This window comes from Scyliorhinus torazame, chromosome 20 (assembly GCF_047496885.1).
Source record: "Scyliorhinus torazame isolate Kashiwa2021f chromosome 20, sScyTor2.1, whole genome shotgun sequence".
Lineage (NCBI taxonomy): Eukaryota > Metazoa > Chordata > Chondrichthyes > Carcharhiniformes > Scyliorhinidae > Scyliorhinus > Scyliorhinus torazame.
Window position 1 is genome coordinate 15,916,949 of NC_092726.1, and position 26,332 is coordinate 15,943,280.

The following is a 26,332-nucleotide window of genomic DNA, read 5'->3' on the forward strand; positions in this document are numbered from 1 at the left end:
TATTTGGCTGTATTTAATTATTTTGATATATTGACGAACAAAGTCATTCAATTTTTTTTTTAAATATGCTTGACTGTAAGTCTTCTGATCACCCCTTTGCTTCTGACTAAAGGAATTGATGCTTGACCAGGAAGAAGTTTCCCAAACACTGGTCACATTCCATTTTCTCACCCAATGCTGGAAAGACCTATAATGCTGTGGGGTGCAAGAGTTGAGCAGAACCCTCTGCTCAGCTGACTGACTCTCCATCCACATAAGACAAATGATGAGGAATGAGACTCCTGAATGATTTTTGCCTCTTTTGAGTCCAGGGCTCTGAGGACTATCCAGTGCATCCATTGTTATACCTGCTAAGATGAATGCAGAGTAGTCATCAACCCTGGAATATTCCTGGCCACATTGACCCTTGATTTCTTCCTCACTACCCACCCTCACCTCTGAGACAGGCTGAGTTTTCAGGTTACTATCTAGCCTAATGTCCTTCTGAACATTGAACATAGGAACAAGAATAGACCATTCAAACTTTTTAGCCTATTCCACCATTGAATAAGATGAATGCTGATCTGTGACCTCACTCCATCTACCCACCTTTGATCCATATCTCTCAATACTTTTGGTTCACAGAACTCTTATCAATCTCTGATATTAAATTAAAAATTAACCAAGCATCAACTGCATTTGCTGAAGCAAGTTCAAAATTGCAACCACATTTGCCTGTAGATGTATTTCCTTGTGCTCAAGCCATGTTCCTTACGACTCACTAACCAGTAAGATAGTTACTAATTGATTCTGTGAAATTGAATGGTGCAGACTACACGGACGTGAATGACTAAGTTGGAAGGTGTCTGAACCCACTTGGGTCTCTCTCCATTTCAGGTCAATGGAGAAATTGATGTGTGAGGAAATTTCTTCATGTATTAATGCTTCGCGCAAATAAATGAAGGCTTTGAAGTGCAGATTGAGTTTTTGATCAAAAAATTGCTCCTGCTTTAAGAATTCTGTTGCATAACAATGGCGATTTTCCTTCCACCAAAACCACATCCGAAGCCTGAAAATTTACTCCTAGCCAGTAAATGCAAAGGAGCCGCAGTGAAGCTAGCGGACTTCGGTTTGGCCATTGAAGTTCAAGGGGAACAACAGGCATGGTTTGGTGAGTGATGCATTTCCTTTTCCTGTACATTTTCCAGCACTTGGCATATTTGCCTCTGTTTTTCTGTGATTTTTGCCAAATATCACGTACTTTCATTATCAGATATAGACAAATCTCCTGGTGCTAAAAGCAGAATTTCCATCTACATCCAGTCTTATATTTTGTATCATGAGATTGTGTAACATTGAGACTTAAACTGGAAACTTTGTTGTTGTTAAGTTTGAAAATGGAGAGTTAGGTTGGGCTGCCAAAAGAAAAATGGGTTGAAATGACTTAATTTCCTTGGAGTTGTTGATCTTGTCCAAAGTGTGGGCACTGCTGCCTCAGCGCCAGGGATCCAGGTTTAATTCTAACCTCGGGTGACTGTGTGGAATTTTCACTTTCTCCCCGTGTCTGCGTGGGTTTCCTCCTGGTGCTCTGTTTTTCCTCACAGTCCAAAGATGTGCAGGTTAAGTGAATTGGTCACACTAAATTGCCCCTTATTTATGGGGATAGGGCCTGGGTGGGGTGCTCATTCAGAGGGTCGGTGCAGACTCGATGGGTTGAATGGTCTCCTTCTGTACTGTAAGGATTCTATAATTCAACAAAGTTGCTTGGAGCTACTCCAATTATTGGCAATTCTTTTCCATTTGTCCCCACTCTCTGTAATATGCAGTGAAGTCAGTTCTCATTCTGTCAATGTTAGATTATTACAACACCCTGGGCTAGTGCGCAGTCAATTCCAGCTCCACTTGATTCCCCCCCCCCCCCTTAAACTCACTCCACCTCTGCACACACAAGTCAGACAAACATAGAGAGGAAAGAGGGGTGTTAAAAAAAAATCATCCTAAATGTAAAAGGATAAAAGTGTCTGCTACAGATGGACATCTTCCAGTTAGAGTTTTCTTCAGTCTAGACCTCTAGTTGGATGTCTTTGCTTTTGGTCTGTAATGGTTTTCACTGTAGATTCATCAGCATCTCAAGATTTCTCTGAGAAACCTGCTGAAACCAGCAGGCAGAAAACATTTGGGAGAAAGGTGTCGGCATGGGTTTCCTCCGGGTGCTCCGGTTTCCTCCCGCAGACCAAAGATGTGCAGGTTAGGTGGATTGGCCATGATAAATTGCCCTTAGTGACCAAAAAGTTTAGGAGGGGTTATTGGGTTACAGGGATAGGGTGGAAGTGAGGCTTAAGTGGGTCGGTGCAGGCTCGATGGGCCGAATGGCCCCCTTCTGCACTGTATGTTCTATAAAACAACACACAACCTCTCCTCTCAGCATCCAGGGGCTTTCTCTTGGTTCTTTGAAAATACACCACCTGGCAGGACCTAATCACTGTCTGTTGCTGAGCAGAATATTGTCCTTGGCTAATCCATTGGCCACCAGCCAACCAATCAAACCGAATCCCTCCAATCTCTCAAGATGCCAGAAAGTCTGAATTCTTCTGTTCAAAAATTAAAACTTCATAGTAAGGTGTACTATTTTGCAACTTTTGAGTTCCTCACTTCCTCAGTTCAAAGATCCATGGACGAAAAACGATAACAACAAAATAAAAGAAATAGGAAATCAGGGAATCAACAGAAATGGCCCTTACCGTGTCAATCCTTCTGTTAGTTTCAACTTATCTTGCATTCCTCTTCAAAGAGAGGTCTTTCTCAAATAGTACCACGGGATCTTTTGACAATGCCCGTGAATTTCAACTTCTACCCACCTTGCCAGTTTTTACTTGCCAATTAATTATGTACTCTGCTAGCTTCTCAACCAGTAACCCCAATACCTCCACGTTGCCTGTTGAATCCCAGATCATGTCTATTGGCTTCCAGTGTTGCTGGTGAGCCTCCTGACTACATTGCTCTGTCCCCATCTCGATTGACAGCTGTCTTGGATGATATGTCAGCCTTTGCTCAGTGGCAGCACTTTGATGTCTCTCGTCAGAGGTCATGGCTTCTCGTGCCGCTCCGAAAAAGCACTTGTGCTTGAAAAATATTTTGTTGACTCCAAAGCACTTTGGGACATCCTGAGAATGTGAAGGCCACAATATATACATGTTCTTCATGTTGCAAGTTGTACTGGGCATGCTAAGTTCAAACAATAACGTACAGAAAGCGGTATTGGTCTGGGCAGTTTTTCCCAATTACAATACCATATGCATCACAATTGTTCCCAACACCAACATCTGGATTATTAATGACAGAAAACTCCAACAGACAAAATACAATTCCATTGCGACAACACTGGAAATATTTTTTTAATAGATATACAGTACCCAATTCATTTTTTCAATTAAGGGGCAAGTTAGCGTGGCTAACCCATCTACCCTGCACATCTTTTGGGTTGTGGGGGCGAAACCCACGCAAACACGGGGAGAATGTGCAAATTCCACATGGACAGTGACCCAGAGCCGGGATCTAACCAGGGACCTCAGTGCCGTGAGGCTGCAGTGCTAACCACTGCACCACCAACACTGGAAACTTGACTGCAAGCAGCTCCCAATCCACCTGTCAGCATTTTATGCCTCATCACTTTCAGCCAGTTCTGAAGTTTTTCAGAACTGGCTGAAAGTGATGAGGCAATCTATTGGATAGTAGAGTAGATTGACACATACCCAAGTTTTTTTTCTATTTTAGAGAACCTTCTTGTGCCACATGAAAACCTTTTGCACATCTCTATGGACAATATCTATCATTTTTCCCAGATCTAGTATTGGCCCTATTCTTTTTTCTGAAATATTTTGATTAGTATTTTCCAGTTTTCCAGAGTCACGGTTCAATCAAAATGGTACCTGATAATTACATAGAAAGTAATTTATTTATTTACATAGCTTTTAACATATGGTCCCCCACCCGCATGCGTTGGTAGTTTAATTTTCCCTCTTGGTGCTAGCTTCTGCCCTGGGCATCTCATACTGTGTTCTGCTCCTGTCTGTCGCGGTTTTTAGTTGATGTCTTGGAGGAGCGGGGGGGTGGGCATGGCCCCTCCCCTCCACCCTTCATTCTGTGATTACCATGGATTCCCTCCTCTCTCCTTCCCCCGCTGTTTCTTTTCATGGCGTATGTATCCTCATTTGTTCCCCCCACCCTCTCCCTAGTCGTTATTGGCCTCGAACAGGTCTTGGAACAGGCTTATTATGGCTGCCTTATTCAAAATGCAATTAAATTAGCAAGGTGGGACCTCCTTTTTAATCTATATTTAGTGTGCTCAATACGTCATTCTCTGTCCCAAGTAATCACTGCATCTCTAAGGATTCCGGCAAGCCTCTTCCCTGTTACTGACGTCAAACGGATTAATTTATCATTGTCTGGATACATCTTGCCCTCCTGTTTTAAAGATCGAGAGTGTAATCATTTCTTTCCAGTCGAAGGGAGCAATCTCCGGTGCGACGACAAAATCAAAAAATACTGGACAATCTCAGCAGGTCTGACAGCATCTGTGGCAAGAGAACAGAGCTAATATTTTGAATCTGGGTGGCTCTTTGTCAAAGCTCCAGATGCTGGTATGTTATTGAAGGTAGAGTGCAAAGGGCTCACAGAGCACATTCTGCCCAAGAAGCGTCCGGTGGATATCATCCGGGCTGGTACATTAAGGTTTAATTCCATCTGAAACAATGGAGTAAATGTTTGCAGCCTCATTTGCAGTGAAAATCATCACGGGCAAGACCAAAAATTTGACAGACCATTTAAAGGTCTGATGATCACGGCCGGGAATTTTTTGTCTCAGGAAGGGCAGGACCGGAAAATTCTGCCCTATGTTCTTGTGTGTCTGTGTGTTTTATTGTTAACCTGTTTGAATTAAGACAGTGGATCATCGTTTTCAGTCAAGGCAAGCCAGTCCAGTCTACTTGACCTAGACGCACAGTGCAGCGATGTAAGACTTTACTGCATTAGTGAACTGTGTGATAAATGCAAAAGATCATTTTTTTCAGAACACCAAGAATAAGGATACATGCAAATTCCAAGTCAAGAAGTCTGGTTGCTCTCGTCCCACTTGTTTCGCTTAGTTCCTATGTGCAGAAGTTTGCTACAGTTGTTGAAGCAGCTTTTTACCCTTCCATTTTGAATGGGTATCCTGTTGCTGGAGCTCCAAGTGGCCACTTTCCAGCCTGCGTCTGCAGTTTGTTCTGACAGCGGACTCTTAGTTTTGAGGGCAGCAGATGGATGTGATGGTTAATTTGAGGAAGGAAGCAAATTAGCAGCCCACTCTGCCCCGTGCATCTCCTGACTTGAGGGAATGTGGTGCAAGATGGCTGTGGAATAGGAAAGCAAAGAAGGTAAATCTCCATTTCAGAATGAAATGAAAATCGCTTATTGTCACAAGTAGGCTTCAAATGAAGTTACTGTGAAAAGCCCCTCGCCGCCACATTCGGCACCTGTTTGGGGAGGCTGGAGCGGGGATTGAACCGTGCTGCTGGCCTGCCTTGGTCTGCTTTAAAAGCCAGCAATTTAGCCCAGTGTGCAGTCCTCCTTGATCTCTATTGTGCAGCATGAGTCTACCCATCCCACCTATCTTGGTCCACCACTGGAGCAGTGAATCAGAATTCACGTCACACCCCTGTCAGTACCGAGACTTCCCTGAGGTAGCTGAGAAAAGTTCACCCAAGGAATCCTAGTCAAATTCCCAAAGAAACAATGAAAAACGGCCCCGAAATTACATTGCAGTACATTGCTCTCCAAATCTTCAAACTCAACATCGAGAACCTGTTGGCAGCCAAACGAAACCTTATTGCTGCTCAACACAATATTGATTTCATTTGCCTACAAGAAACCCACATGGGAACAGAAGAAGCAAGCTGTTATACCATCAAATGCTACCATCTCCCCTGTTACCACTTATGCCAAACATGGCCATGCCACCTATGTCCAAACCGATATTACTTAAACAAATCATCTGGCAAAGACCACTTTCTCTCATTTTTTAAAGGTGGATTCCACATAGTCAATGTCTTCAAGCCCCCAAGCACCAGCTGGGAATAGCAAGTTTTGCCCGCACTTCCCACCCTATGTGGGGGACTTTGGTCCTCTTTAGACCAGAGATACCTAGTACTGGATGGTGACGGTGAAGCACTTGAAGAGTGGGCATCCAGGAATGTCCAGAAAACCAGCTGGACAAGGTACAATGACACTTTGGAATGCAGCATCTGAATAAGCCCACGATGAAACATCAGAGTTGACAAAGCATTTAACCGTCGCTGTGGTGACATCTACAAAGCAGCCTGCATAGAAATTCCCAGAGGCTACCAACCCATCAATAATGTTGCTGATTTTCTCCTTGGTTCAATTGCTCTGTTTTATTACCTTTGCTCTCGAGTTGCCAGGTATCTTTACGATACCGCCACGAGGTTCAAGTCCGAGTAATGATCAATAACCCAATACACCGATTAGTAAGATTTAAATCAAAGCACATTTATTATACACAGTAATCGCTACAATGCACAAATTCTACGACTAAGCTACTTCTACAACTAACAGGCCGATACTTAACTTCGGACTGGCCCACCAGGTCAGGGGACCAAATGGCCTTTCATTCGGGTTCTGAGTCTGCAGGATTCGAAGTTGGTACGGATTGGTAGCTAGGAGCGCTTATCTCGTAGCGAGCGTTGAATTAAGACTTGCGTCAGTCGACGATCACTGCACCGGTCACAGTCAATGTTGGTTTGTGTTGCTGGGTGACCCAGGCAAGAAGAAGAGAGTGAAGAGAGAGCGATTTGAACTTGGGGCTCAACTCTTATAGTCCCCAGGGGCATCCCGCCTTTCGGGGCGGACCCTGTACCTGGTCCCAAGTGATTGGACTTTGTCCCAATCGCTTGGTTCGATTTTCTCCAATACTGGAGCGGTTCCCTGGTCGATGGGCGGTCTTGAGGTGCTCGTTCGCCTCCTTTGTGTTGGCGCCGAGGAGTCTGGCTTTGCTTTGTGTGTCCAAAATGTTACTTATTGTTCCCGGGGATTGCTCATCAGTATGCAGATGGCTGCTACTTTGTTATGCTGATAGCCGCTGGTATCGGTGTTGTCTGGCCTTTGCTGAGGTAAATACACAGCAAACCTGCAGCTGCTGGTTTCTGTCTTGTTGGCTGACTTTCTCATCAGCCTTTGCCGTTCGCCATTTTAAATCGGGAGTTGGCCAATTTAGGTGGCTACAATATCCCATGCTGAGATGAAGAGAGTGCTGTTCTTCTAAAGGCATATTGAGCATCAGGGAACCGGAGGTAGGAGACCATCTGATGGAGGCCCTCGATACCGCACCAAGTGGGAGGAAATTGTAGTAGAGCTAAACTTTACACACTCCAGCAGGAAGTGCTATAGCTTGCCATCGTCTTGGAGCAGCCCAAAAGCCACCCACTCAAAACCACCCCTCAGTTACTCCCAACCAGGTTTCGAGCCACCTGCTTGCCATAGCTAAGGCACCCCTGGACAAAAAGACCAAAAGAAACCTCCAGGGTGAACTATAACAACAACATCAGCAATACAGAGAAGACATCGGTACCGCCCCCATTGAGGTTGCAGAACTAAAGAAGGTCTTACAGGGCTTAAAGTGTGGCAAGGCAGCAGGATATGACAGCATCGTGCCAGAATTTATTAAACACCTGGGGCCCCAAGCTCCTGCCTGGCTGACGCAGTTTCACACAATGGTCATAAATGCCATCACCAGTCCAAAGAAATGAGGACAGCAAAAAATAATCAACTATACCAAAACTCAGAAAAGACCCCATACGTACAACTAGCTCCCATTCAATCTCTCTCCGTTTAGTCCATTATATCCTTGAATGCCTCATCCTTTAGTACATATCTCTGTTTGTATAAGAAGCCCTTAGCATTGACCAACCTGGGTTCTGCAAGGACTGCAGCACAGGGGAACAGGTACTGTGTTCCCCAACCTCAAAGCTGCCTTAAACATCGTTTGGTACATGGCGTCCTCTTGAAGCTATAATGGGCCCTTTGCCCCGGGTAACTAAAAGCATAAAACACTGTTGAACAGTTGAAGGTTCAGACTTCACCTTGGACAGCCTGCTCAACTTGGACACAAATGATTTTCCAAAAACGACCTCCCTAAAATTCATATATGCTGACGACATTTGACTTGCAACTGAAGCCGCAACTTCGACACCTTGGACTGGACCCAAAATGAAGACTTACCAAAACTTTAACGATACACTAGCACATGCTGACTCAAACCGAGCCATCTCCATCTTATTTCATCTTTGCAATGCAAAAGCCAATAAAGAGCTTAACATAGAAATTAATGGATACAAGTTAAAGCAGCGCCCCAACTCCAACATACCTCGGAGTGACCTTAGCTGGGACATTGACCTTCCAGGAACATCTAGAAACAACTGCAGCCAAGGTCAAGTGCAGGACCACGGGCAGCACGGTAGCATTGTGGATAGCACAATTGCTTCACAGCTCCAAGGTCCCAGGTTCGATTCCGGCTTGGGTCACTGTCTGTGCGGAATCTGCACATCCTCCCCGTGTGTGCGTGGGTTTCCTCCGGGTGCTCCGGTTTCCTCCCACAGTCCAAAGATGTGCAGGTTAGGTGGATTGGCCATGATAAATTGCCCTTAGTGTTGGGTGGGATTACTGGGTTATGGGGATAGGGTGGCGGTGTTGACCTTGGGTAGGGTGCTCTTTCCAAGAGCCGGTGCAGTCTCGATGGGCCGAATGGCCTCCTTCTGCACTGTAAATTCTATGTTAATCTTGATTGCCAAATGAGCCGGCTCAATATGGGGTTCCGAATACTGCGCCCGTTTGGTCAGGATCATTATATATATATATATAAATATATATATATATATATATATATACATACATACACACACACACACCCACACACACACACACGTGCGCACACACAGTTGACACCGAGCTGAATGCTACCATGTGTACCATTACTGGAACATTCTCAACGTCACACCCTGTCCTGGCAAACATCACTTTCACACATCCGCTGACGTGCAACGACTCACAAAATGATAGAAAAAGTTCAGCCCACATGAGGTACAGCTGCCATCAAAAACGCTCATTTGGAAAAGCCCTCCCACACAGGACGTCAATGCAAATTACACCTGGAGAAATGAATGAGCATCATTGAACATGACAAAAAAGTATCTGGGGCGCGATTCTCCGACCCCACCACCGGGTCGGAGAATCGCCGGGGGCTGGCGTGAATTCCGCCCCCACCGTGTCCGAATTCTCTGCCACCAGAGATTCGGCGGGGGCGGGAATCGCGCCGGTCAGCGGGCCCACCCCCCGGCGATTCTCTTGCCCACGATGGGCCGAACTTCCGCCGCTGTCAACACTCGCCCGCCGACGTGGATTAAACCTCCTTTTGAACGGCGGGACAAGGCGGTGCGGACAGGCTCCGGGGTCCTGGGGTGGGGGGGGAGCACGGGGCGATCTGGCCCCGGGGGATGCCCCCACAGTGGCCTGACCCGCAATCGGGGCCCACCGATCTGTGGGCGGACCTGTGCCGTGATGGCACTCTTTTTCTTCCTCCTTCGCCGTGGTCTTCACTATGGCGTAGGCGGAAGAGACCCCCTCCCCTGCACATGCGCGGGAATGCCGTGAGCGGCCGCTGACACTCCCGCGCATGCATCGCCCAGCGAAGACCTTTCGGCACCAGCTGGCATGGCGCCAAAGGCATTTCCCGCCAGCCGGCGGAGCGGCAACCACTCCGGCGCAGGCCTAGCCCCGCAAGGTGAGGGCTTGGCCCCTAAAGGTGCGGAGAATTCCGCACCTTTGGGGCGGCCTGACGCCGGAGTGGTTCCGGCCACTCCATTACGCCGGAACCCCGCCCCCCCGCCTCGCCGGGTAGGGGAGAATCCCGCCCCTGGTCTCAAACCCAACCCAACAGCTACCTGGTTTCATCTTTCCGAGGAAAGAATGGTCCACCCTTAACAGGTTCAGGACCGGCCATGTCCCCTGTTTGGCAAACTTCCACAGATGGGGCATTAGTGCCAGCCCTTGCATGTCTGTGGGAGAGGTCAGCCTGTGCGTCACACCATAGAGCAATATCCAATCCACGGTCTCGGCGGAGGCCTATCTGCAATCAACGCAGCAGGACCGTAAGAAACTGCTTGACTTAGGGACTTTGCATTCGCTAAATAAAACATGTTGCGCTGACCCTGGTTGAATTCACACTTGCCTATCCCAGTGAAATCACATTTCCTGCAATGACAACTTTCTCCATGCATGGTAGCTTGTAGAATCATTAACTTATAGAATCATAGAATCTACAACACACAGACAGGCCCTTCGGCCAAAGCTACCTCCTGCCCCCTTTTTGCCCTCCCTACTCCTTACCCTTCACCCTAACAGGAACTTTTCTCTTCCTTTTTGTCATATCGTATGCTTAGGGCAGCACGGTGGCGCAGTGGGTTAGCACTACTGCCTCACGGCGCCGAGGTCCCAGGTTCAATCCCGGCTCTGGGTCACTGTTCATGCGGAGTTTGCACATTCGCCCCGTGGATTGGATTAGATTTGTTTATTGTCACGTGTACCGAGGTACAGTGAAAAGTATTTTTCTGCGAGCAGCTCAACAGATCATTAAGTACATGAGAACAAAAGGGAATAAAAGAAAATACATAATAGGGCAACACAAGGTATACAATGTAACTACATAAGCACTGGCATCGGATGAAGCATACAGGGTGTAGTGTTAATGAGGTCAGTCCATAAGAAAGTCATTTAGGAGTCTGGTGACACTGGGGAAGAAGCTGTTTTTGAGTCTGTTCGTGCGTGTTCTCAGACTTCTGTATCTCCTGCCCGATGGAAGAAGTTAGAAGAGTAAGTAAGCTGGGTGGGAGGGATTTTTGATTATGTTGCCGCTTTCCCCAGGCAGCGGGAGGTGTAGATGGAGTCAATGGATGGGAGGCAGGTTCGTGTGATGGACTGGGCGGTGTTCACGACTCTTTGAAGTTTCTTGAGGTCCTGGGCCGAGCAGTTGCCATACCAGGCTGTGATGGAGCCCGATAGGATGCTTTCTGTGGTGCATCTGTAAAAGTTGGTAAGGGTTAATGTGGACATGCCGAATTTCCTTAGTTTCCTGAGGAAGTATAGGCGCTGTTGTGCTTTCTTGGTGGTAGAGTCTACGTGGGTGGACCAGGACCCCTAGGAATTTGAAACCCCTAGGAATTTGAAACTGCTAACCATCTCCACCTCGGCCCCGTTGATGCTGACAGGGGTGTGTACAGTACTTTGCTTCCTGAAGTTAATTACCAGCTCTTTAGTTTTGCTGGCATTGAGGGAGAGATTGTTGTCGCTACACCACTCCACTAGATTCTCTATCTCCCTCCTGTATTTGGACTCGTCGTTATTCGAGATCCAGCCCACTGTGGTCGTATCGTCAGCAAACTTGTAGATGGATTTGGAACCAAGTTTTGCCACGCAGTCGTGTGTGTGCAGGGAGTAGAGTAGGGGGCTAAGTTCGCAGCCTTGCGGGGCGCCGGTGTTGTGGACTATTGTGGAGGAGGTGTTGTTCATTCTTACTGATTGTGGTCTGTTGGTCAGAAAATCGAGGGTCCAGTTGCAGAGTGGGGAGCCAAGTCCTAGGTTTTGGAGCTTTGATATGAGCTTGGCTGGGATTATGGTGTTGAAGGCGGAGCTGTAGTCAATAAATAGGAGTCCTTGTTTTCGAGATGCTCTAGGGATGAGTGGAGGGCCAGGGAAATGGTGTCTGATGTGGACCGATTGCAGCGGTATGCGAATTGCAGTGGATCAAGGCGTTCTGGGAGTATGGAGGTGATGCGCTTCATGATCAACCTCTCGAAGCACTTCATTACGACTGAAGTCAGGGCCACTGGTCAGTAGTCATTGAGGCAAGTTGCCTGGTTCTTCTTTGGTACCGGTATGATGGTGGTCTTCTTGAAGCAGGTGGGGACCTCGGAGTGGAGTAGGGACAGGTTAAAGATGTCTGCGAATACCTCTGCCAGCTGGTCCGCGCAGGCTCTGAGTGCACGACCAGGGATCCCGTCCGGGCCCGTCGCCTTCCGAGGGTTCACTTTCAGGAAGGCCAGTCTGACTTCGGAAGCTGTGATGGTGGGTATGGGTGAATTATGGGCTGCTGGGGCACTCGACAGCGGATTGTTGGTTACCTGCTCGAACCGAGCATAGAATGCATTGAGTTCATCGGGGAGGGGTGCGCTGCTGCCAGAGATACGGTTCGGCTTCGCTTTGTAGCCCGTTATGTTGTTTAGTCCTTGCCATAACTGCCGAGAGTCTGTCTGTGACTCTAGCTTGGTTTGCGTGGGTTTCGCCCCCACAACAAAGATGTGCAGTGTAGGTGCATGGCCACACTAAATTAATAATAATGATAATAATTGCTTCTTGTCACAAGTAGGCTCAATGAAGTTACTGTGAAAAGCCTCTAGTCGCCACATTCCTTGCCCCTTAATTTGAAAAAATGAATTGGGTACTCTAAATTTTTTAAAAATAAATAAACATTGTAATGCTTCAATGTACAGGGTCAGGGGTTCGCAGAGTGGCGCAATGGTTTGCACGGCTGACTCACGGCATCAAGAACCAGGGTTCGATCTTGGCCCCAGGCCACTGTCCATGTGAAGTTTGCACATTCTTCACATGTCTGCGTGGGTCTCACCCCCACAACCCAGGGTAGAAACTGCGGGAGCCCTGTCTGAGATATTTGCATCATAGTTGGCTAAATTGCCCCTTAATTGTGAAAAAAAGAATTGGACACTTGAAATATATTTTAAACATTTGTAAAAAAGGTTCACCCTTCACATTAATGCTAACTCTGCCCAGCCTAGTTCTAGTTCTCTGCTACCATTCGTGACTTATCAAACACCATTTTCCCATGTTGAGACTTCAAACCCTTGTCCTTTTTGCTGCATAGCCTCATTCATGACTATTGCGGCCACCTCCTTCAGCCTGCCACCTGGCTTCATCCTGCACTCTTTCATCCTTCAAGCTCTCCTATCCTCCTCAGGAGCACTCTACTAAACACCTTCAGTACTATTATCTTTCTCCCTTCCTTCAAAGGTTTCCTCACAACCTACCCTTTTGACCTGGCCTTAAATCGCTGCACCCAATTCATCAACCATTGTCTGGTTATTCTCACTTCAGTGAACTACTTCAGAATATTTTATTATGTTAAAAACGCTGCACAGTGGAATTTGCCTGAGAGCACCTCTGCCAGTACTGCACTGGAACTGGGGCTTAACTCAATAACCTGACTGTCGAAAGTGATCCCACTGAGTCATAACTGAGATGTTGTCGTGAATGACCTAGTCCTGTCACTGGGTGGGTTAGGTTAACATTACCTCCAATACATCAGCTAATCTATTAGACCAACTTTGCTTTTATCTAGTGCCTCAATCGATAAATTGGGAGAGCTGTGCTGAACTATAATCGTTCAAAATGAAGGCGCACTGCGCCAACCCCGACTGTTTTCCTTTGCAGCACCTTTCCTTCAATATTCCCTTCCTGCTGCAAACTCGGGGCCTTTTTTAAAAAAAAAACATCCTGGTCCCAGCTGATCATCATTAATTGTTCATTCACTTGGGTTTCTCTTTAATTTTTCCTGCTTATTGCTCATTTTGGTCGTTGTAAGCCGTGGCTTTTTTAGTTGGAAAAATTATTTCATTCACTTTGAGGAGCTCAAAAATGTTCAACAGCTCAGACTCTGATGCTGCATCAGCCAGCCTTAACTGAAAGGCAAGGCCACAATGGACAAAGCTGTAAAGATTAGGTCAGGTACCAGCCCATCCTTCCTGAGATCAGGCAGATTGATCGAGAATATCAACAATGACACACAGACATTGCTATCACCTAGCCTTTACCATTGGAAATCTAATGCTACAGGAACAACCAGACGAACATAATGCCATTTGCATCAGGCCTGGCAAGTTGCACCCCTCCTTAATGCCTGAGAAACTGCAGTTGACTTGAACACTGAGAATAGAAGGGAAGAAGAGAAATATTTTGTTGTACAAACTTATATTTGCATAGGCTTCAGAATCAGGCTACTTAACTGAACTGTGATCTTTTTTTTGCAGTTTGAAAATTAATTTTAAATGTATCAGCCCAGTAAGAAAGATCACTGACTAGGTTTCAGAGAGAGATGTTCAAGAGAAAGGGATAGAGTGAATCTCTGGAGAGACAAAATGTCCCTGACACTCATATGCGATACAGTCCGATCTACAAGATGTATTAGTGAAGATTTAGGTGAAAATGTATTAGGTATGGGTATATAGGTTCTGGAGAGAACCCTATTTAAAATATTTGACAACACGTTTCTTATAATCTGCAGGTTTCGCAGGCACACCTGGCTACCTCTCCCCCGAGGTACTTCGAAAAGAAGCCTATGGGAAGCCAGTGGATATTTGGGCATGTGGTGAGTACAAGGCATAGACTGTAACCTGAAAGCAAAATACTGCAGATGCTGGAAAAACTTAGCATGCCTGGCAGCATCTGTGGGGAGATAAATTGAGTTAATGTTTCGAACCCAGTATGACTCCTCTTCGGAAAACAGTGGGCAGAATTCCCCCCCCCCCCCCCCCACGCCGGGTGGGAGAATCGCCAGGGCGGCGGGCAATTCTTCGGACCGGGTGGACCGAGCGGCCTGCCCAATAAAACGGGTTCCCGCCGGCGCCGTCCACACCTGGTCGCTGCCGGCGGGAACAGCGCGGGGGGGGGGGGGGCCTCAAACGGGGTCTGGCCCACGATTGGTGCCCACCGATCGGCGGGCCAGCCTCTCTGAAGGAGGACATCCTTTCCTCCGCCGCCCCGCAAGATCTTCTTGCGGGGCGGCCTCGGGGAGGACGGCAACCGCGCATGCGCGGGCGACGTCATTTATATGGTGCCGGCCGCGTTATTTACACGGCGCCGCTTTTACAGCATGTGGCGCAGTGGATAGCACTGGGACTGCGGCGCTGGGGACCCGGGTTGGAATCCCGGCCCTGGGTCACTGTCCGTGTGGAGTTTGCGCATTCTCCCCATGTCTGCGTGGGTTTCACCCCCACAACCCAAAGATGTGCTGGTTAGGTGGATTGGCCACGCTCAATTGTCCCTTAATTGGAAAACAAGAAAATAATTGGGTACTCTAAATTTTAAAAAAAGATTGAATACAGGAGTTGGAATACGTCTTGTTGAAGTTGCACAAGACATTAGTACGGCCATACTTGGAATATGGTGTACAGTACTGAATAGACTCGGACGGCTTTAGAACGACGGAGGTTGAGGTCGACAAGATTATGAGAGCCATGGATAGAGTGGATGGGCAGGCACTCTTTCCCAGGCTGGATGAGTCAGTCACAAGGGGGCATAGGTTTAAGGCCTGTGAAGCAAAGTTTAGAGGATATGTGCGAGGCATGTTTTTTTTACACAGGGTAGTGGGTGCCTGGACGGGCTGTTAGGGGAGGTTGGGGAATCAGATACATTAACGGCGTTCAAAAGGCATCTCGACAAATACATGGAAAGGATGGGTATAGAGGGATACGGCACCAGGAAGTGCTGAGGGTTTTGGCCAAGGGTGGTATCATGACCGGTACCGGCTTGGAGGGCCGAAGGGACTGTTCCTGTGCTGTACTGTTCTTTGTTCTGGGCACCCTATTATATTACACCAGAAAGAGTGCTAAAATGATTTACTAGGATGCTACCGGGACTTGATGGTTTGAGTCAGAAGGAGAAGCTGGATCGACCTTTGTCCTTGGAGCATAGGCGGCTTAGGGGTGATCTTCTAGACGTATGAGGGGCATAGATCAGGTAGATCGTCAACATCTTTTCCCAAAGGTAGGGGAGTCTAAAACTAGAGGGCATAGGTTTAAGGTGAGAGGGGAGAGATACACAAGAGACCAGAGGGGCAATAGTTTTAAACAGAGGGTGGTGAGTATCTGGAACGAGCTGCCAGAGGCAGCAGTAGAGGTGGGTACAGTTTTGTCTTTTGAAAAGCTTTTAGACAGTTAAATGGATACGATGAGTATAAAGTGATATGGGCCAACTGCGGGACTAGCTTAGTAGTAAAAACTGGGCAGCGTAGACATATTGGGCCGAAGGGTCTGTTTCCATGCTGCAAACCTCCTATGACTCTATGATACCCCCTCAAACTGAGTCTGTCTGTTAGTTACGTGTCAGGAGAGGCAGAATAGCCATTGGGTCTGCACACCACAGTCCTCAACAATAGAAGCTTGACCTATGTACCATTCGGCCCCCCAGAGCTAAATTTATGGGAAACACTTGGTGAGAAACTGGTCCTCCCAATATTCTCCCACGCGTCATTCCACTGAAGTACTGAGGTCCAATGAAGTTACTCCAATACAGAAAGATAGTGGTGTCAACAAAGGTTTAGAGAATACAGGACACAACCAGTTGTACTTGTACATGTACATGAAATTTGAGCTCCGTTCCACACAAATGTGCATTTGATCCCAGGGCTCATGCTCCATCCAGTAAATCAGCAACTAGATGCGCAATTTCTGGCGAATTGTGACGGAAGGCAAGGACAACATCCAAATAGGTCATTATAACATTTATATTCCAGCACTAAATTTTTTAAAATTCATTTCAGAGATGTGGGCATCACTGGCCAGACCAGCATTTATTGTGCATCCCTAATTATCCTTGAGCAGGTGGTGGTGAACTGCCTTCTTCAACTGCTGCAGCCCATGGGGTGTACGTACATGCACAATGTTGTTAGGGAGAAAGTTTTTGGAATTTGATCCAGTGACAGTGCAGAAACAGCAATTATATTTAAAAGTCAGGATGGAGGGCAACCAACTTGCAGGCATTGGTGTTCTGGGACTACCGGTCTGCTGCCCTTGTCCTTCTAGATGGTAGTCGTTGTGAGTTTGGAAGGTGCTATCTAAGGAGATCTGGTGAGTTCCTGCAGTGCATCTTGTAATCAGGGGTTATGGGGAGAAGGCAGGAGAATGGGGATGAGAAACATATCAGCCATGATTGAATGGTGGATCAGACTATGGGCCAACTGGCCTAATTCTGCTCCTGTGTCTTCTGGTCTTAGAGTACACACTGTTGCCACTGTTCGTTGGCAGTGGAGATTATTTGGGACAAGGGTGCCAGTCAAGTGGGCTGCTTTGTCCTGAATGGTGCCAAGCTTCTTGAGTGCTGTTGAAGCTGCACTCATCCAGCAAAGTAGAGAGCATTCTACCTTACTCCTGAGATGCCTTGTATATGGTGGACAGGCTTTGGGGAGTCAGGGAAGTTTCTCGCTGCAGGGTTCCTCACCTCTGACCTGCTCTTGTAGCCACAGTATTAATAGGGCTAGTCCAATTCAGTTTCTGGTCAATGGTAACCCCCAGGATGTTGATAGTAGGGGATTCAGCAATGGTAATACCACTGAATGTCAAATGGAAATGGTTAGATTCTCTCTTGTTGGTGATGGTTATTGCCTGTCACCTGTGGGGTGCGAATGTTACTTGCAACTTGTCAGCACACGCCTGGACATTGTCCAAATCATAGAATTCACAGTGCAGAAGGAGGCCATTCGGCCCATCGAGTCCACACTGGCCCTTGGAAAGAACAGCCTACTTAAGCCCAGGCTTCCACCCTATCTCCGTAACCCAACCTAACTAAGGAGCAATTTAGCGTGGCCAATCCACCTAACCTGCAAATCGTTGCACTGTGGGAGGAAACTGGAGCACCCGGAGGAAACCCACGCAGACATGGGGAGAAAGTGCAAACTCCACCCAGACCGAGATTGAACCTGGAACCATGGAGCTGTGAGGCAGCAGTGCTAACCACTGTGCCACCCATGTCGTGCTGCATTTAGGCATGGACTGCTTCAGTATCTGAGGAGTCGCAAATGGTGCCAAATATTGTGCAATGAGCAGCGAACAGTCCCACTTCTGACCATATCATGGAAGGAAGATAATTGATGAAGCAGCTGAAGATGGTTCGGCAGAGGACAATAATGTACCAGGTACGACTCCAACCAGCAGAGGGTTTCCCCCTGATTCCCATTGACTCCAGTTTTCCCCAGGCTCATTGATGCCACTCTCAGTCAAATGCTGCCTTGGTGTCAAGGGCAGTTACTCTCAACTTACTTCTGGAATTAAGTTCCATTTAAAAAAAAAAAAAAAAAAAAATTTAGAACCCCCAATTATTAAAAAAATTTCCAATTAAGGGGCAATTTAGCAAGGCCAATCCACCTAACCTGCACATTTTTTTGTGTTATCGGGGTGAAACCCACGCAGACAGAAGGAGAATGTGCAAACTCCACTCGGACAGTGACCGAGGGCATGGATTCGAACCTGGGTCCTCAGCGCCACATGCTGCCCTCCGGAATTATGTTCCTCTCCCCATGTTTGAAGCAATAAGGTCAGGAGCTGAATGACGCTGGCATACCCAAAATGAGAGTCAGTGAGCAGGTCATTGCTCACCAAGTTCCGCTTGATGTCTCCTTCCATCTCCACTGATGATCAAGAGTAGGTTAGAATTAGTCAGTTAAGATTTGACCTGCTTTTTGTGTACAGGGCAGTTTCCTACATTGCTGGATAGATGTCAGTGTTACAGTGTTGTAACTATGCTGGAACAGCTTGACTAGGAGCGTCAGAGTCATAGGCTTTGTGGTGCCTTAAGCAATTCAATGGTGTGAATCAAATTGGCTGAAGAGTGGCATCTGTGATGCTGGGATCTCCGACAGGAGTCTGAGATTAATCTTCCACTCGGTACTTCTGGATGAAGATGGTAGCAAATGCTTCAGTCTTATTTTTGCGTTGATGTGCTGGGCATCGCCATCATTTGGGATGTGAATATTTATTGATCCTCCTTGAGTGAGTTGTTTAATTGCACATCACCATTCATGGTGAGATGTGACAGGGCTTCAGAGCTTGGATTCGATCCGTTGGGATCCGAGGAATCCCTTAGCTGCACTCTTCATTGAACCAGGGTTGATCCACTGGCTTGGGAACAATGGTCGAGTGGGTTATATTCTGGGCCATAAGGTTACAAATGGTGGTTAAATACAGTTCTGCTGCTGTGCGGGTGACATGGTGACACAGTGGTTAGTACTGCTGCCTCACAGTGTCAGGGACCTGGGTTTAATTCTGGCCTTGGATGACTGTCCGTGTGGAGTTTGCACTTTCTCCCATGTCTGCTTGAGTTTCCTCTGGGTGTTCTCTTCCAAAAATGTGCAGGTTAGGTGGATTGGCCATGATAAAATTGCCCCTTAGTGCCTCAGGATGTGCAGGATAGGTGGGGTTACGGGGATACGGCAGGGAGTGGGCCTAGGTAGGGTGCTCTTTCACAGGGTCAATGCAGACTCGATGGGCTGAAGGGCCTCCTCCTGCAGCTTAGGAGTTCTGTGTGATGGCCAACAGTGCCTCGTGGTTGATCAGTCTATCCTATTTAGCACGGTGGCAGTGCTTAACAATGCGATGGAGTGTATCCTCAATGTGAAGACAGGACTTTGTCTCCAAAACGTGTCTGTAGTGGTCACTCTCAAAGATATTGTCATGCACAGATGTACAACCGTCCACTTCAGGAAGCGTAATGGAGAACATGCCCCTGTCTACATCAATGGGGACGAAGTAGAAAGGGTCGACAGCTTCAAGTTTTTAGGTGTACAGATCACCAACAGCCTGTCCTGGTCCTCCCATGCCGACACTATAGTTAAGAAAGCCCACCAACTACTCTACTTTCTCAGAAGACTAAGGAAATTTGGCATGTCAGCTACAACCCTCACCAACTTCTACAGATGCACCACAGAAAGCATTCTTTCTGGTTGTATCTGCCTGGTATGGAGCCTGCTCTGCCCAAGACGGCAGGAAACTACAAAAGGTCATGAATGTAGCCCAGTCCATCACGCAAACTAGCCTCCCATCCATTGACTCTGTCTATAATTCCCGCTGCCTCAGAGAGGCAGCCAGCATAATTAAGAACCCCACGCACCCCGGACATACTCTCTTCCACCTTCTTCCGTCACGAAAAAGATACCAAAGTTTGAGGTCACGTACTAACCGACTCAAGAACAGCTTCTTCCCTACTGCCATCAGACTTTTGAATGGACCTACCTCATATTAAGTTGATCTTTTCTCTACACGCTATAACTGTAACATTATATTCTGCAGTCTCTCCTTCCTTCCCTATGTATGGTATGCATTGTTTGTACAGCATGCAAGAAACAATACTTTTCACTGTATACTAATACACGTGACAATAATAAATCAAATCAAATCAGCTGTGGAGGCTGTGAATGTCTCTGGGTTAAATATTCACCTTTGATTTTAAACTTTGTGTGAAAAATTCAGTGGGTCTCATCGATTGAAATACATTTGCCTGATTGCGCTCTCGTTTTTTGTAGGAGTTATTCTCTACATCTTGCTCGTTGGCTACCCTCCTTTCTGGGATGAAGACCAACACAAGCTCTATCAGCAGATCAAGGCTGGCGCATATGATGTACGTATATAACCGTAACTTGATTTGACTCGCGTGATAGCAGAATTGAAAACTTTATTTGTTCCTTTCCATCAACATTTCCAATCACACCACTTAACCGTCTGCTTGTGCGGAAAGGTCCCGATGTTGCACAGCCCCTCCCAAGAGCAAAAGACAATGGGGTGCCACCCCTGCCCCAAACATGACCTTAATAACAATTTTCCAATTTTATGTACTTTTTTGTGCTGGAAAAACCCAATTGGCCTAAGCCCAACATTATGAACAAACAACAAGAGCAGAGGATGTTGGAAAAACTCAGCAAGTCTGGCAGCATCTGGAGAGAGGGAAAACAGTTAACGTTGCAAAACTGTGTGACTCTTCATCAGAACTGAAGAAAGGGAAAATGTGTTGGATACTAAACTGTAGCTGGGAGAGATTGCAACAAGATGTTGCAACTTTAAGAACAAAAGACTGGTTGCCTCATGTGGGTTGGAGAGGGGTTATTTGCATTGAGACAGTACATGTATGAAATTTATGTTTTTTAAACGATTTAATGTGGAGGAGAGAGAGGTCAAAATCTAAAATTGCTGAACTCAACATGGGGGTCCCCAGGGCTGAAATGTGCCCAACTGGAAGATGAGATACTGCTCCTCAGTTTGCCACAGGCTTGACTGAAACATTGCAGCAGGCCAAGGACAGGCATGGGGGCATATGAGAGCAAGATGCTGAGTTAAAATGACAAGTAATAGAAAGGAGTCATGCTTGCACGCTGAGCAAACATGATCCGTAACGTAGTCACCTGGTCTGACTTAGTCTGCCCTATGTAGAGGTGACAATGAGTACTGCCTGGCTAGAGATAAATGATCCTCACTAAAAGTTTACGTTTCCTACTCCTGTAATCCCAGAGATAACACAGATAGACCTGGAGGACCTGTGGATTGGGTTCACCTGAGTATGCAAAAGGGAATCACTTACATTGAGTTGGTTCAACCTGCAGATCTTGCCACCATAGTGATCCGATGACTTTCCCACTGTTTTACTAGCTAGCTTCAAACAAGACACGTGCTTAAACATTGCCTGGAGCTGAAGTGTGGAAAACTGCTAGTTCCCAATGGTGGCTCTACCTTTCATACTCCCAGCAATGTGTCATTTTGATTACTCAATCATTGAAAATGCTGTGAACTGTCTTGCTTGATGAAGTCTGCCACAGTTGTCACTCCCAGACAAGCTGCTGAGGGAAATGAAAATGAAAATTGCTTATTGTCACAAGTAGGCTTCAATGAAGTTACTGTAAAAAGTAGAGCCAACTATGTCCTGCTAATCCCTCCCCTCTGACGAGTTGATCATTAGATAATTGATCAAGTCTGAGTCTCGATTCAGTAGGAACTTAGCAGTTCAAAAAATAACTTGATGATGGATCAAATATAAGTTGACCGGCAATATCTTTTCATTCGTTACTTACTGGCAGCAACAGTTTTGGCAGAAGGCAGAGAGTTGGGATAAAAGGTTCTTTTTCGGAATGGCAACCGGTGACGAGTGGTGTCCCGCAGGGTTCAGTGTTGGGGCCACAGCTATTCTCTTTATATATTAACAATCTAGATGATGGGACTGGGGGCATTCTGGCTAAGTTTGCCGATGATACAAAGATAGATGGAGGGGCAGGTAGTATGGAGGGGGTGGGGAGGCTGCAGAAAGATTTAGACAGTTTAGGAGAGTGGTCCAAGAAATGGCTGATGAAATTCAACGTGGGCAAGTGCGAGGTCTTGCACTTTGGAAAAAAGAATAGAGGCATGGACTATTTTCTAAACGGTGACAAAATTCATAATGCTGAAGTGCAAAAGGACTTGGGAGTCCTAGTCCAGGATTCTCTAAAGGTAAACTTGCAGGTTGAGTCCGTAATTAAGAAAGCAAATGCAATGTTGTCATTCATCTCAAGAGGCTTGGAATATGAAAGCAGGGATGTACTTCTGAAGCTTTATAAAGCATTAGTTAGGCCCCATTTAGAATACTGTGAGCAATTTTGGGCCCCACACCTCAGGAAGGACATACTGGCACTGGAGCGGGTCCAGCGGAGATTCACACGGATGATCCCAGGAATGGTAGGCCTAACATACGATGAACGTCTGAGGATCCTGGGATTATATTCATTGGAGTTTCGGAGGTTGAGGGGAGATCTAATAGAAACTTATAAGATAATGAATGGCTTAGATAGGGTGGATGTAGAGAAGTTGTTTCCATTAGCAGGGGAGACTAGGACCCGGGGGCACAGCCTTAGAATAAAAGGGAGTCACTTTAGAACAGAGATGAGGAGAAATTTCTTCAGCCAGAGAGTGGTGGGTCTGTGGAATTCATTGCCACAGAGGGCGGTGGAGGCCGGGACATTGAGTGTCTTCAAGACAGAAGTTGATAAATTCTTGATTTCTCGAGGAATTAAGGGCTATGGAGAGAGAGCGGGTAAATGGAGTTGAAATCAGCCATGATTGAATGGTGGAGTGGACTCGATGGGCCGAATGGCCTTACTTCCTCTCCTCGGTCTTATGGTTCTACTTTATCTGGGAATAGAGAAGTCTAAGGCTGCAGTCAAACCAGTTTTTATAACCTCTTACAAATAAATAAATTTTAGTCCTCTTCAGTGTCACTGAACAGAGATCTGACAGTTGTAGGTAACATCATTGGTTGCAACGGATGTATCGTCCCACAAATAAGTCATGTCTTCCCAATAGTGAATATACCGAAAGTAACCAAAGTAAAGCATGTTTTATCTTTTCTGCCTTTTTCAGTTGTCCAGCTTGAATAAATGGCTATTCAGTGTCCTCGAGCAATATAAATGCTGATTGATGTCATATTTTATACCATTGAGTTTGACATTGTATAGATTAACTTCCTGTGGCATTAATTGGATTTTCTCAGTAACTTAATTGCAGTTAATGTAATCCTACTTGTGACTAATAAAGATTATTGTTATTATAATTGGTTAATGCAACTACTTGTGTTTATACAGCACCTTGAAAACAATAACAGGTCCAAAGGAGTGTACACCGCACCCCTTCGGAGATGTTAGAGAAGATGACCAAACTTTTAGGCAAAGAGGTAGATTTGATGGATGGTCTTGAAGGAAGAAAAGTAGAGGGGACGAAGAAGCAGGGACTTTCCCAGTTAAGGGCCATGGCACCTGAAGGCACATCTGCCAATGATTAAGCAATTTCAATTAAGGATGCTCGAGAAATCTTGACCAGAATTACAAAAGTGAAAATATCTTTTGAGGCTGGAAAAACTTGCAGAGAAAGAGAGAGAGAGGCGGAACTATGGCAGAATGTGAACTTGAGAATTTTGAAATTGGGTGTTGCTGAACTGGGAGTCAATGTAGGTTAGCAAGCAGAGAGGTAATGGGTGAATGGAGCTTGGTGCTGTCTTTGAAAATACTTTTGTCACCTGTTTATTTTATACTCAAAATGAAACCATACCAAGGCAGTAATGACTTCCACCTCCATTTAATACAAATAAAAGAAACAAATGTAAATGTAAATACAATGTTATGAACTTCTGTGTAAGATGCACTCCATTTCTTGCAAGTTCTCTGTCTTCACTGTCGCTGCTTTTCTCTCCCTCCCAGTTTCCTTCTCCCGAATGGGACACAGTTACTCCAGAGGCCAAGAATCTCATCAACCAGATGCTGACAATTAACCCTGCCAAACGTATTACTGCCACCGAAGCTCTGAAACACCCCTGGGTCTGTGTAAGTGTTCACATTGCTGACAAGATGGAAGGGTATCTTCAGCTTTCAACATTGCGTTCTAAAAGAAAATGGGCAGGGTACAGGCCCAACATGTTCCCTCTAGGGTAATGGGAAGAAGTAACAATCCATGGATTACCATAGACATTCAGGATACGATGAAAAAGAAAAGAGAGGCTTTTAGCAAGTACAAGGGGTGCAAATCAAGAGACAGGCATTAGTGGAGTACAGAAAGTGCAGCATGGAGCTTAAGAAAGCAATTAGGAGAGCAAAGACGGGATATGAGAAAGTTCTGGCTGGTAAAAGTAGGGAAAATCCCAAGATATTAGATTTGATTTGATTTATTGGCACATGTACCGAAGTACAGTGAAAAGTATTTTTCTGCGGCCAAGGGAACATACACAGTACGTACATAGTAGACAAAAAAGAATAATCAACAGAGAACATTGACAAATGGTACATCGACAAACAATGATTGGTTACAGTGCGGAACAAGGGGCCAAACAAAGCAAATATGAGCAAGAGCAGTATAGGACGTCGTGAATAGAGTTCTTACAGGAAACCGATGAGTTCGAGGGAAAGTCGCTGAGGAGTCTACTAGCTGTGGGGAAGAAGCTGTTCCTATGTCTGGATGTTTGCGGATGACACAAAGATTGGCCGGGTGGTTAACAGTGAGGTTGAGTGTCTTGGGTTACAGGAAGATATAGACGGGATGGTCAAATGGGCAGAAGAGTTGCAGATGGAATTTAACCCTGAAAAGTGTGAGGCGATACACTTTAGGAGTAATTTGACAGGGAAGTATTCCGTGGTTGGCCTGATATTGGGAAATTCCGAGGAACAAAGGGACAGTGTCGTATTTGTCCGCAGATCTCTGAAGGCAGAAAGACAAGTGAAAAAGGCATACTTTATTGCCTTTATCAATTGAGGCATAGATTACAAAAGCAGGGTGTCATGTTGGGAGTTGTATAGAACTTTGGTGAGGCCACAGCTGGAGTACTGTGTGCAATTCTGGTTGCCACGTTCTAGGAAGGATTGAAATTGCATTGGAGGGATTGCAGAAGTGATTCACCAGGATGTTGCCTGGGATGGAACATTTAAATTATGAAGACGGGTTGGATAAGCTTGGGTTGATTTCGTTGGAGCAGAGAAGATTGAGGGGCGACCTGATTGAGGTGTACAAGATTATGAGGGACATGGACAGGATGAATAGGGAGCAGCTGTTCCCCTCAGTTGAAGGGACAGATACAAGGAGACACAAGTTCACGGTGAGGGCAGGAGGTTTAGGAAGGATTTGAGCAAAATCTTTTTCACCGAGAGGGTGGTGACGGTCTGGAATTCACTGCCTGGGAGGGTGTTAGAGGCGGGTTGCCTCACATCCTTTAAAAAGTACCTGGAAGGGCAGCACGGTGGCACAGTGGATGCACTTCTGCCTCACGGCGCCGAGTCCCAGGTTCGATCCCAGCTCTGGGTCACTGTCCGCGTCGAGTTTGCACATTCTCCCCGTGTTTGCGTGTGTTTCGCCCCCACAACCCAAAGATGTGCAGGGTAAGTGGATTGACTATGTTAAATTGCCCCTCATTTGGAAAAAAATGAATTGGGTACTCTAAATTTATTTAAAAAAACAAATACCTGGATGAACACTTGGCATGTCATAACCTTTAAGGCTATGGGCCAAGTGCTGGCAAATGGGATTAGGTAGGCAGATCAGGTGCCTTTCATGCATTGGTGCCGTCTCAATGGGCCGAAGGGACTCTTCTGCACCAACATTCTGTGATTGCCTGCAAACTTATTGTGCATCCAGTTTCAAAATAGTGTCACTTTCGCTAGTTCTATAAATTAGAGGACAGAAGCCTCACACCTTGCAGTGTATTCACAAAGTCATGTTGGTTGCACTTAACCATTTCACAAATGTTATTGAGGCAAATGGTTGATTTTTGTGTGCCTTTATTTCCTCCATTTGCTATATTTAATGTGGGTTATTGACATGTAACACCTCAGTCTCAGAGGATAATCAAATGTCTCAGATTGAAAAGGGTTTGGAGAAGATTCTGATGATGCCCAGTTCACACTTTCTTTTTTAAAGATGCATGGCCCAACGAGTTCTTATCGAAAGTGTATTGAAGCCATCCGTGTTTT

The 26,332-nt window shown here is 46.1% G+C and overlaps 1 protein-coding gene across 50 annotated transcripts in view; it reads left to right on the forward strand.

Moving 5' to 3' along the window:
* LOC140396907 (calcium/calmodulin-dependent protein kinase type II subunit beta) overlaps window positions 1–26,332 on the forward strand; it is a 392,935-nt gene that overhangs the window by 228,944 nt on the left and 137,659 nt on the right. For all 50 annotated transcript variants that reach the window (XM_072485774.1, XM_072485778.1, XM_072485773.1 and 47 more), the window contains 4 exons: window positions 1,048–1,150; window positions 14,381–14,464; window positions 20,390–20,484; window positions 24,077–24,199. In XM_072485774.1, coding sequence (XP_072341875.1) covers window positions 1,048–1,150; window positions 14,381–14,464; window positions 20,390–20,484; window positions 24,077–24,199 — 405 coding nt within the window. The remainder of the gene's footprint in view (window positions 1–1,047; window positions 1,151–14,380; window positions 14,465–20,389; window positions 20,485–24,076; window positions 24,200–26,332) is intronic.